Source organism: Blennius ocellaris (assembly GCF_963422515.1).
Source record: "Blennius ocellaris genome assembly, chromosome: 15".
In the NCBI taxonomy this organism is placed as follows: domain Eukaryota; kingdom Metazoa; phylum Chordata; class Actinopteri; order Blenniiformes; family Blenniidae; genus Blennius; species Blennius ocellaris.
In genome coordinates, this window is record NC_137664.1 from 20,202,510 (window position 1) to 20,215,970 (window position 13,461).

A 13,461-nucleotide genomic window follows, 5' to 3' on the forward strand; every position below is an offset into this window, starting at 1 on the left:
CAATCACTGTCACCCTCGTCTGTAGAGGTGATTTTAAAAGGCTTAGTTCTACAATGAGCCTGGTAATGGTTTTTGAAACAGAATATTTCAGACAAACTAATCAATTTGGTATTTGTAAAGGAGAAAAAAAAGAAATCAAGACTTTTGAATCTTATCTATTCTGACATGTCTAAAGTTACTTTAATGATTTTTACCCGAAAATATCTTCTCATGCGCCTCGAAAACAGGAAGAAAATAAAAAAAATATACCTTCAACAGCAGAGATGTCAAACACATTTTAGTGGCCTCGACCGGTAAAATAATGCCATAATAACCTTTTAATTTAAACTTTTATGTTTTTCTTTGTTGTGGCGCAGAGTATACTTGATAGAAATGTCAATATTTTCACAAAAACCAAACAATTACTATGGAAAATGACTATAATTTCAAGATAAAGCCAATTTTGATGAAACCTACTGATGTAAAATAAATTGAACTGTCCAAAAAACTTCTTCTATAGCTGTTACATTATAGGTGTTTTTGAAAACTCACCCTGACGGTATGACTTCAAGGCTAGCTTTTTTTAAATTTTTGTTCTTTTTTTCTACTTTTACTTTTTCTCTTCTTTTTCTTCTTCTTCTTCTTTTCGAGGATTTGAGGCTCGTTGGATAGCAATGAGGTAGTTATCTTTTATGGCAGCATCACTGACATCTCACCTCGGGTCTCAGTGTTGTTGTGACTGCTTCTCTTAAAAAAGTTTTTTCCTTGAACTGTTTACAACTTGTTCGGCCGGATCGGAGCCTCTTGCGGGCCGGTTTATATGATAATCGCTGAAGTCGTGAAAAATGGAAAGCTTTAACTCTTTCTAAGACTTTTTGAGGAAACAAAAGTAAATAAAAAACAATTACACAGTTACCTGCTATATATATGATTTGTAACAACATCTTAATCAGAAATCACAAGGTTTAGATATCAGGTTAAAATGTCTCATTGACACATTTAATAAGCAAATAAACAACACACACGTTAATATACACACGTTTTAAAGCAGAACTGTCATGCTTTGTCAAGATGACAGTGTTAGAGGTCAGTCTGACATGATGATCCTGAGATCTAACATTTTCGGATCACTTTTCACAGCTGTTTTAGGACGACTGAAAAACGTGGAAGAAGGAGTAGTTGCACCAACAACCAGGAAAGAAAAACACAATCAGAATGATCTGTGTGTGTGCTAACTTATAAATAAATAAAGAGGTAGAGATTAAACAAAAAAAAAATACTTTGAGTCTGGGTAAAGTAAGCAACAGAGAAGCAAAATAATAATAATAATAATAGTAATAATAATATCAGTGCATACAATGTAAGCATCTGTTTTGTCTACATTTAGAATCTGTGTGTTTTCAAGGGTTAATTTTGAATGCATTGGGTGGGTGGAGGAGCCAACATTTTGGTGGTGAATGTTGGGGTCTGCAGATGCACCAGGCTGCAGATGCACTGGGTTGAAGATGGGGGCAGTGGATGAGGGCTGGGTCATGTGACCATCACATTCATTTAGAGCCGCCAGTTCTGCCTTCCAAGGCTTCAAGCAGGAAGCACAAAATCTCCAAATGAAAAACATGATTGATGCCTACCATTCATAGCACGCACGCACGCACGCACAGGCTTCCTGCTTTTCTTGTCTCGTGAAAAAAGTACAAAATCATGAAAAGGACGCAGGTTGAGCTGAAAAGGAAACAATTTAGAAAGAAATCATAAAAACATAAATATATTTTGTTTGGTGGGTTATGTTTTTTTCACTTTAAATGTTGTCAGTAGAAAGAAGAAAACATTGAATTAAGTTAATCTGCTTATTCTCATTTGTCTCATAGCAATTAAGGCAGGTCACCTAATAACATAATAATGAGCAATAGTTTAATCATTTTTGTTTCTATTCTGAACCCAGTAACGCCAATGATAATGCCTTTCCAATAATGTAGTTGAAATTCACAACCACGATTGAAAGTCTTTTATAGTCTGTATCCTGAATGAATGAATATGATGACTCTCATCCATTTGACCTATTTATGATAAGCAAACTGCACAAAACCTACAAAATAAACTTTCGATTCCAATAAATGAGGCCCTATTTAAGAATGAGTGCACTATATTGCAGCTGTTACATTTTGAAAGGCGTTTATTTTTTTTGAAATCCTCCTTTAATCATGTAATATGTTATAACACCATTGGCAAGTTTTTACATTTTGGGCTTTTTTTTTTTTACAGTGAAAAGGGACAGAATTATTACATTATGTGTTAGTATTTTGTTATTGACCTTTATGACATTGCATTGGTTGTTACAAGGTCAATGAGACCTTGTTTACATGTAGATGAAGATGTTTAGCACCTTGTCTAAGTGGTTTTAACAAGGGATGAAGCAATTTCATTTAAAGAACTAGTACAAGTTCGAGTACTAACCTTGAATAACTAGCAGATACCGTGTACTGATATGAGAACAAATTAAATGCCATTAAGTCTCATTTACACTCCGTATGCAAATGACATGTAAATTACATGCATTGCAGTGAACTACCTCTGATATTGCTGGTGTATTTCGTCACGTAAAACTCACCGGCTTGTATCAGGGGTCTTTTACGAGTACGAGTACGATTACCCTGTCCAGTATCAGACCTGATACCCGGTCTCACTGTCAGTGTTGGTGCATTCCTCATTCACACCCTGAGTGACACACCCATAGAGGGTGAATACATGATCTAGCAAAGGAACAACATGAAGTTGTATGAGGGGTGAAATGTCTTCCTCCACGTGTGATTCAGTCCATTTGTCCCGATCAGCAAAAGTGCTGCTCTGTCGTGTGAGATGTTTCAAATCTTCTGTCTGTCTCTGACTTTTGTTTATATTCCTCCACATTTTGTGCAGCTCCTTCAGATGAGTGTGTCCTCGGGCTTGCATAGATCTTGTTTTCCTTGCTCTCGTAGTGCTGAAGCGGGGCAAAGTGAAGAAGGGTAAAAACGACCTGATCGGCGCGGAGGAGGGCGAGGATCCCTTTGCAGACATCTCCTCCGTTGGTAAATCTTCCATCTTTTTTTTTTTTTTTTTTTATATCTGCGGCCACCGGCGGGTCACCTCTGACCTTCGCCTGCTGTCTCCTCACAGAGTCGACCTTTACAATAAAGCAGCCGCTGTCAAAAGCCTGTCTTCTACAATGAACATAACTGTGTCCCGTGACTCCCCGGCCCCGCGTTTATCAGATCACTGTGACATGTCAGCTCAACCAGGCCGCTAAAGCTCTTCATATAGAATAGGAGCAGATTCAAGCCGCAGACACAAGTACAGTCCATCACCTCCAGGAGGGGGAACATGATTAAGTCTTCTAATTAGACTGTGAAATGGAAATGGCCGGAGAACCACCTGCAGCACATCAGACTTTTTCCAAATTAATTGACTTCACGGTCTCTCACAAAGACAACATGTCAGAGCTTTCCTTCAGGAGGTACAAATTAACATTAGCGAGGTAACTGAAAGAATTCTGTTGCCATCAAAAAGAGAATATTTGCTTCCAATATAATTAGAATGAGTGTTTTCCATAAAGTGAAGCTCTGGGGGGGAAAAGTCTTTCTCATGTGGTTTGTTTCACACGTGACGCCTGCGAGTTCTGCTTCACAGTACGTGAACATTAAGCACACTTTTTTTTTTTTTTTTTTTTTTTTTTTAAATGAGCAGCTGCAGGTACATTTAAGAAAATGTTTCATGCTTTGATTTTCACAGCCATGGGTGCAAAATCTGCTTCTGACTGAAGGTCTTCTCCATGCCTTTTGGCCCAGTGGACTAAAAGTTTTGAAAGTGTCCATTATGCTCATTCTCACTTCTTTTTAAGGGCCAAAACTTCCCTCAACTATCTTCTTAGGATTCACAGCTCTGACGAAAATTCTGTTTTATGTCAAACTGGCCAACATTTTCCTTTATTTTTTTGTCTGAGGCTCTAATTAAATTAAGTTTTGAAGTGAAAATGTAAAACCTTAATAGCATTTCAGGTGTCCATTTACGCGACAATGGTGCTCAGAGCTGTTGAAAATGTAACTTTCTGACAATTACTCTCAAGGTGGAATTTCCCCCCAAAAAACTGCGTCTCCAGCTCCGTGGAAACGGGGAATAACATAACTTTTATAAAATGCTCCGTTATGTAGAAACCAGCGGAAGTGCAATGTTTTGAAAACGTCTTCACTCCATATAAAACAGGGGGGAAATGTGCCTTTTTGAAAATGCTCCATCTCCATGGAAACTGGGGAGGACAACTTTTTGAAAACGCTAAAACTCTGCCTCAACGGGGGAAGTTACAATTTTTCTGAAAGGCTGCTGTACATGTGCACCACGGCCAGTCAATTGTTGTTCCACACAGGCTCAGTTGATGGACAATACGAACAATATGTCCTCCAGTGTCATGACTCCCAGTCCACACTCACCGTCAGAGTAATCCAACTTCATTGTCCATTTGAATGTCCATGTACTTCCATTGTTAACATTCATAGTGTATTGTTCTCTGTGTGCATGTGTGTGTGGTTTAAACCGTGCCAACTTGTGGCCCAACATGCTAATTACATAGTTTTCAATGTTTCTGTCATTTCTGTGGAAATTTACATCGTTTTTAAAACATTCCTGCATAAACGTAGAACGTTTTTGAAACAAAAATGTAAAAATAATGCCTTTTTTACTTGAAACGTCATCGTATAAACAGGGTTTGTTTTAAATTCTGTCACTTTGAGTCTCTACTTTCCTCTGATGTCAAAGCTGGTCCTTCAAAAGTCCGGAGCCTCCTGACATGAATAATCAATACTCAGAATTTGTCACCAGCTTCATTGACATCCAGCAAGGCCGTCGAATGAATATATCAGAAAATCAGTGACAAGGTGACTCCTTCTAATCAATATGAATCCTGATTATTGTCTCAGAGGGCAGCAGCTTAATGTTTCAAAGACCTTCGGCGTGTCACCCGAAAAGCTTCGTCAGTTCTTCATCTGGGGTGAAATGTCTTGTTCTTATTTAAATCTATATATAAATCATATTTAGTAATATGTATCAAATAATGATCAGATGAAGGGTACTTTCAGTAATGAGAATTTACAAGATCCTTTGAATACTGAATATTATGATTAAAAAAAATGTCAGTTATCCTGATGGCACATTTCATTCTCTTTACGGAATGACATGTATGATATGAGGTTTTGGGGAAAATGGGCCTTATTTAATGGTTCATGTAAATCTGTCAATTAAAAGAACAAAGATCTGCTGGAGAAATCCCGTTCTCCATCACTTTACATTAGAAAACACAAAATTCTTAACCATTTGTTTCTGTGTCTAGCCATATTCCATTTCCGTTTTTCAGTTGTTGTTTTTTTAATGATGATGATACACGCACAATTTTGTTTTCAAACTCCAGAATTGGCCTCACATAAATATCTAAGCTCATAATGAACAACATTTTTAAAAGTCAGCAGTTGTATTGTAAATCGTCATTTGACCAAGAATTGCGTGACATCAGGCTGGTAAAAGAGTGAGAAAAGCGCACAGTGGTTCACAGTGTTTGACCTCCTCCCTCCTCCCCTCCAGCTCCGCCCGGCTCTCCGTTCGGCCGGGCCAGCGTGAAGAGCAGCGGCAAACTGGACAGCTCGTCGTACTTCCGACGCAAGGAGAAGAGGATGCGCTTCTTCATCCGCCGCATGGTTAAAGCCCAGAGCTTCTACTGGATCGTCCTCTGCCTGGTCGGCCTCAACACGCTGTGTGTGGCCATCGTCCACTACGACCAGCCGGAGTGGCTCACCACTGCTCTCTGTGAGACACACACACACACACACACACACACACACACACACACACACACACACACACACACACACACACACACACACACACACACACTGGCTCTTGGTGTAACAAGTCTCTCTCTTCCTTCCAGACACGGCGGAGTTTGTGTTTCTGGGTTTATTCCTGTCTGAGATGACTTTGAAGATGTACGGCCTCGGAGCCAGGAACTACTTCCACTCCTCTTTCAACTGCTTTGATTTCGGGGTGAGTTACCTGTAACACACACACACACACACACACACACACACACACACACACACACACACACACACACACACACACACACACACACACACACACACACACACACACACACACACACACACACACACACACACACACACACACACACGTTTACCCACACTTTATTCAAAAAGAGAACATCCATCTTGTTGTTTTGCAGTCCACATTTTCTGTTAAGAGACAAAGATACGGTGAATCAAATGGTCTTTTCTTGGTTTCAACTGTGAAACCGGTCGGTTTGAACTTGTTTTGCTGGGTGAGCATTGAAAATACTCAGGTTTTCTTGGGTGGAGACGTCGTCAAGGTGATTGCAGATGTGGCGTAAAAACTAAATGTGCCATTCACCTTCGATGGAGCCTTTCCAGATGTGCAAGCTGCTAACACATTAGTACTCATGCAGCCTCGTACCGTCAACGTAATGGTCACTGGCAATACAAGTCTGGATCTCATGTGTTGCGCTCCGGTCCTCGAGGAGGTTTAATGTCTCTTCCTGGTGCGACACACCTGACTGCAATGAGCAACACACACTTTTTTCCAAGTTCGTTGAAGACGCTATCATTAGATGTAGGTGTGCTGAAGCAGGGAGACGCCTGAAACATACAGGACACTGGCCTTCGAGGACTACGGTTGAACACCGCTGGACGTTTCTTCTACTGTTAAGTGCTTCGGTTGTATCCACCAAGAATTGGACCTTTTCATTCATTGAACAGTTTTACATTCGGCCATAGTTCAGGAGGGTCAACACACATGTCAGTCCAGGTTCCACATGCAGCCCAGTTTCATCTTAAAAGGGCCAGATTGTAAAATAATGCTGGAACAACCGGAATATTTTTTTTCCTCGTTGGTGAAAGTCGACCCTTTTATTGCTCGTCATTTACTGTCACATTGATAAAGTGATTAAATCTTAATATTTCTACTGATTCAACTGATGCTCCCGATTTCTCCTATTTATATTCATGTCAGGTTATCAGGTTATACTGTGAAGCCAATCGAATGTGTTTATTTTAAAACACAGCACCGTGTTTTAATGAGATTTTACAGCCTTTTCGAGCAGCCGCTGACGTGCCTGTGCTCTGGTCCTCAGGTGATTGTGGGAAGTATTTTCGAGGTGATCTGGGACATGATTAAACCGGGAGCGTCGTTTGGGATCAGCGTGTTGAGAGCCCTTAGACTGCTCAGGATCTTCAAAGTCACAAAGTGAGTTCACACCAGAAGAAGTTTCTTAATGCAGGTTTGCCTTCAGGCTTCTGACGTGTGTATTATTCATCATTTTCATCCCCTTTGTGTCATTAAATATATGACTGTTTATTTCAGGTTTGCAGGTAAAATTGTTCTTGGTTTCTGTCAAACAAAATAGGCTGAAATAATTCTTCTTTGGCTCCGTTGAAGCCACAACACTTCATGTTAAAAGTGCATTGTTGCATTTGTTTAAGAAATGTTTCACGTTTGCATGTGAACGTTTTGAAATTGAAGTCCAATTACACAGCAATACTGGCGTATACAGACATGGTACAATCCAAGCCATGGGTTCGGATTGTGATCACGGTGATTATAAAACTGCCAGGAGAATGTGAGCCGGGACTTATGACACTCTGGAGGCCGTCATTGTTGTTATTGCATATGTACACTGGCACAATTTCTACTATTTCCATGGAGACAGAGCCAGATCATTTTCAGAAAGTTTCACTTTCATCCGTTTACACGACAACGGAGTCGGAGCATTTTCAAACAGTTGCATTTTCAGTGGCACCGTTGTCGTGTCAACGGGGCCAGAATACTGGAAAGCTCCCAGTAGAAACCGGTTCAATTACTTGGCTTCGTCTAATTGAACCTTTTTTTTTTTTCAAGAACAAGCTGACGTCATGTTTAATGTTACACTAAACTGTAACCAAAGTGGTGAAAATGTTTTTTTAGTGACAATAAATGATAGATTTGATATAATCTTGAAACACTTTTTAAATCAGTGTTGGTTGAGGTTAATGTGATAATAATTTATATTTAGGATTCAGTAGTTTACATCATTATCATTGGGAGTTGAACAGAAATAAACTTTTTCCAAAATGTCAAGAAAACCTTAATCAAAGGGGGTTCCATCTTATTTGAATAAAGTATAAAACATATTGTAGTTATTTAGGATATAGCAATATAATATATGGTTGAATCTAATGGACATATAGATTAAAAAAAGAGCAAATATGATGCCATGTTTCCGGAGAATTGATCCAAGGGGGAGTGTGTAAAGGGAGAATAGAAGAGGTGACGCAGAAACACTTGATATCAGTGTTAAATTTCTCAGGATTATAATATTAAAGATTTAATTATTCACTGGTGACAAGAGACAAGAACAGAACTAAAACTGTAAAGTATGTTTAGAAAACTACTCAACTGATTTAAACATTTATAGTGTTGAAATATATAGGACATTGTTTCACAGCATATTTTTTTAAGTATTTAATAATCTCATAAAGTGAATAATATTTGAATAACTACATTATTATTTATTAGTTATCTGCTACTTTTTTGCCTTGTTTGCTTATTTTTAAATAAACTAAATGGAAAAAAATGTTTGGTCCTTTTTTCAAAGTTTTATCTTTTATATAATATGAATGTTTGGATAATGACAATAATGGATAATTGAAAATAACAAAATCTGTTCATTTATATTAATTAAAAGAGGAACTACTTCATTTTGAATGACAAACATATCCAAATAATTAGATCAGGTTACTTAAATGTTCTGTATGTATAAAATAATGTTTATTTTAAATAAAATAACATTTATTTTAAATTAAAGCTCACATCAGCTCAGCATTTTTAGTTTTATATGCTTCTTTGTGTTATTTTCTTCTTTTTTTTTTCATTATTGAAACGATATATTAGGGGTGTCTAACATAAGGCCCCGTGGACCTAAACTGGTCCGGTCTAGTCTGGCAAAACCAACCAGAAAATTGTAAAAACTTCTTTTGGGACATTTCACTGTATTTTGCGCCAGATGGTTTCATTAAAATTGACGCTATATTGAGATTGTAGTCATTTTACGTAGTGATTGTTTTAATTTAAGGGTTATTATGGTGCTATTTTATGAGGAGATAAGTTAAATGAATCCTTTATTTTGTCCCACAATGGGAAACATTTCATTGTTGCAGCAGCAAGTGGGGAAAAAAAAGAGTAGCAACAAAATAGTGCTAAAAATATGAAAAAATATTCCACACAAAACAGTGATGGAAATCAGAACTTGCTAAATAAAAATGTTGTTTTTATCCACCAAATAACACTCCAGTGAATCGAATGAATTCTGCTCAATCCTTCATTTTCATTCTATTTTCTCTGCGATTCCTTAATTGTTTTTCGCCTGCAGTGAAAATCCTGTTTCTCAGATTAGCTGTTATCCTGCGATTGAGTGAAACTGGCAGCCGCAGTCGCTGACGCATTGATTTTTGATGCCACCTACAGCTTGTTTTGCTTTTTGTTGCAGCTTTTTCTTCCTGTGCTTCGCTCGTCTGCCACCGTTTTCTGTGTTCTTCTGTCATTTGTGTCTGGAATTGTCGGAAACAAAGGTTTCATTGTGTTCCGGTAATAATCCCATGTTTCTCTCAGGTATTGGAACTCGTTGAGGAACCTGGTGGTTTCTCTCCTGAACTCCATGAAGTCCATCATCAGCCTGCTCTTCCTCCTCTTCCTCTTCATCGTGGTGTTTGCGTTGCTGGGCATGCAGCTCTTCGGAGGACAGTGAGTACCCCCCCCCCCCCCCCCCCCCCCCAGCCCCGCCCCTCCTCGCCCGGTGTGTGATCGCCGTGGTGACAGACGTGTCCACGCAGCAGGTAGCTGCTGGATCGACTGCAGACCTTTGAAATGTTTCCCAGCAGGAGCCGCATGTCTCCTAATGACAGGAACATCTCGTGGTGTCGAGGGGGGTGGGGGGTTGGGTTGAGGGGCTGGTTGGGGGGAGTTAATCAAACGGCTGGCATCAGGCCCCGTCTGACTGCTGTCACACACACAAACACACACACACACACACTCTCCATCTCCTGCATGTCAGACCATGTTGCCACAGAACCAGGAGGGAGGTTTTAATATTTGTTTTAGTTATCAAGGAAGTAAAATATTGGAGGGAATGAAGTCCAAACAGGACGGACACATTTATTAGACAGACACTGCATTTTATGTAAACTTTATTGTGACAATCCTTGATTGTATCGGAATGAAAAAACGTGGTTTCTATTAAACCAGGAGTGTCAAACACATCATATTTCCACATACAGACAAATGTAATCTTTCGCCGGCTGGACGGGTAAAATAATGTCTTAATGAACTTCAAATTTTAATTTTAATTTGTTGTGGTGCAGTGTATATGTGATGGAAATGTCTATATTAAAAAAAATTGTAATAATGATAATTTCTACCAAAAATGCCTTCAAATAATAATTGTATGAAAAGTTCTGGTGCAAATTACTGTGAAATATCCCAAAAACTTCTTCATAGCTGTTGTATTGTGGGTGTTTTTACAAACTCACCTTGGCAGCATGGCGTTCAGGCTAATGCTAGTTTCCCATCTTTCATGGCTGCATCACTGATATCTCAGCTCGGGTATCAGAGTAGTTCTGTTGTGTAGCTTCCCTTTGAGAAATGTGTTGAAGAATCAATGTTTTCTTTGAAATGTTTCCAATTTGCCTGGTAATTAGATTAGAGCTTGGATTAGAACCTTATACTTCTTTCCAGTAGGTTTTGGCCCATGGGCCTTATATTTGACCCTCCCTTGTATTAAAAGATTATTATTTTACAAGTTTGTTATTTTTTTTGATTGACCAATCCAGCCAAGTTAAAAATTTTAAACATTTTTGAAATTCCAAATAAGCAATCCACAATCCACTGCCAAACTTAATTTTATTGATGACACACAAGCTAATATATCACAGATTACAAAGGCTATGGCAGAAGTATTTTGTACACTCCGCTGTATTTTTTATGTAGAAATGTCTTTTTGTTGAAATTGTAGGAATTTTTGGTACTAATTTGTTTGTTCATGCGAAAAAATACACTTGTACTTTTTTTAAACTCTGCACCACAACAAAGAAAAAACGTTAAAGCTTCATTTGATAGATTGTGACACTGTGTTACCGTTGCCACTCAAGATGAAATTGAGCTGCATGCGGCCTCTGAACTAGAACGTGTTTGGCATCGCTCCACTATGAGATGAGATTTTTATCAACTCCTATGGCTTTCAATGTAACGTAAGGTATACCTTCGGGGGTTTAGAGAGATGAGTCGTAATAACAACAGAAAACCCTCGGAAATGCCTCCGCTGGATGTGTTTGAAGCAGGCGGTTGCCATGGCGCCCAGCCACACATCAGGCTGCGCCATCATTACCATCATGTCGGTCGGCTGTGACGGACAAGTGTGAGATGAGTGTGACGTCCACATGGTGCTTCTCGCCGGCCAAACCCGTCAGTCTGAGCCCTCTGTTCTCCAGCCACGCTTCTTTCACCTTCGCAATCTAAAAATGGACCCAAGGTGTCAAATCATTTCCGAGTTCCTCATTCTAATAACCCACCAGTCCCCAGTTACCTGAAAAGAGGACGCCAGATTATGTAAAAACCAGAAAGGAAGAAAAATAAGACCCTCCATAAAGAAAAGGTTGTCAACCTTGAGTAGAAGATTAAATGTGTTGGAAGGAAGGAGAAGCAATATGTGGTCACACGCAGACTTTATTTTTGGACTCGGAGATTATTTCCCCTGCTCTCAAAACACCAAAAGTAATCTCCTGGTAAAATTGTGAGAATTAGAAGATAAACAGCTTGAGGGAGCGGACCGTCTTCCCACCGAGACTCGCAGGACATCGTCCAACGTTTTAGGGAGGGAGGGAGGGAGGGAGGGAGGGAGAGAGAGAGACGATAAGCTCAAAGGAAATTCACTCTTACAGAATAATGGATTTCTCTCTCTTTGCAGCTTTACAGCTTTCAGTTGGATTGGTAGGGACCGTCTTTGTTGATTAACTCGGAGAGATGGCATTTTTCAATATTTTCTGCTTGGGTGTTGGGTTTCTCAGCGTCACGTGTCAGTTACATCAAAAGACTATTGTTTACTCTGAATGCCAACCGGTTTTTCCCCATTTTGACATTTGTGAGCATTTTTGACATTTGAATGAGTTGACCTTTATTCAAGAAAAGAGGCAAGTTGGCAGAATAATCCATAATCAAAATAATCAGTTGTTTTCAAAGTGATTGATGATCTTGATCGAATGATATGGATTTCTCCAGATTTTCATATGATAAGCTATAATCCAAAAAGGGAAATGAGTGAAAAGTTTTGCAAGTTTTTTTTTTCCAAAACCTCATTTAAAAAAAGTTGCTCTCGTGTCTAAATGAATGATTTACAAAGGGTTGTCAATCAAATCTTTTCAATTATAACCTTTAATGTCCTAAACCTGATCATTTTATGGTGGAAATTATCAAATATATAGATTTTTCATGGTTAAGTGTAATTTAAAGTATTCTTTTTGTAAATGAGTTGCTCTAATGGTCATACAAGATTAAATAATCTTGGCCATCTGGGAGAGAACGTGATATTTTTGTGTCCCTCCCCATTTTAAATGTTTCTTAGACTTCTTAGTGGATGGTTAGTTTGAGGACTGACTCAAACAAACTGTTTGTGTTTTCGTTTCAAAAAAGTTTTCCGTTTACACTGCAACATTTTCAATACAACAAAGGCCGAAATTGATGCCGTTCGCATGGCAGTCCACAAGTGGGCACTGTTGGTTGTTTTTATAATGTAACCATGCGCACACATGCGCACAGAGGACAATAAACCACGCAATAAAAGTTTTGACTGGGATTCATGTGGGATTCCATCAAGAACATTCGGTGTGCACACTGTGCTGCCGTTTTGTGTTTTTCCACTCATAAAGTTGCTCAGACACGTGTGTTCAAATTCTCATCACGCTCCCTGACACACATCACATCCGTTATCTCCTGCTCACATACATTTACGTTCAGAGGCGCGTCTGCTTCCATCCGTACGACGTAAACCTGCTTCTTTTGTCATGTGGATTAGATATAGGGCACGGGCTTGCGGGGAGTTGGGCCTTGACGTGCTCTTGTTTCCGGGATTGATTTAATGAAGTCTCGGCGGACGAGGCGTGGAAGCCGAGCAGCACGCCTCCGATCCCTATTATCAGAGTAAACAGAGGTCGACACACACAGGCACAGCAGAGGACCGCCGGCGCCACGGCTTCCTGTACTGGGTTCACTAATCCTCCAAGAGGGGAGGGCGGGGGGAGGGTAAGGAAAGGAGTGGGTGGTGGAGGGGGGGGGGGGGGTTGCTGAGACGAGGATGGACAAAGGTAGAAGGAGATGTGCACGGGACTGTGATGGCGTTGGGTT

The 13,461-nt window shown here is 39.5% G+C and overlaps 1 protein-coding gene across 1 annotated transcript in view; it reads left to right on the top strand.

Moving 5' to 3' along the window:
• LOC308140133 (voltage-dependent N-type calcium channel subunit alpha-1B-like) overlaps positions 1-13,461 on the top strand; it is a gene marked incomplete at both ends in the record, with an annotated part of 213,483 nt that overhangs the window by 117,336 nt on the left and 82,686 nt on the right. Inside the window, 5 exons of the mRNA XM_080509811.1 lie at positions 2,955-3,044; positions 5,584-5,805; positions 5,930-6,042; positions 7,166-7,278; positions 9,679-9,810. Of these exons, the coding sequence (XP_080365937.1) occupies positions 2,955-3,044; positions 5,584-5,805; positions 5,930-6,042; positions 7,166-7,278; positions 9,679-9,810 (670 nt within the window). The remainder of the gene's footprint in view (positions 1-2,954; positions 3,045-5,583; positions 5,806-5,929; positions 6,043-7,165; positions 7,279-9,678; positions 9,811-13,461) is intronic.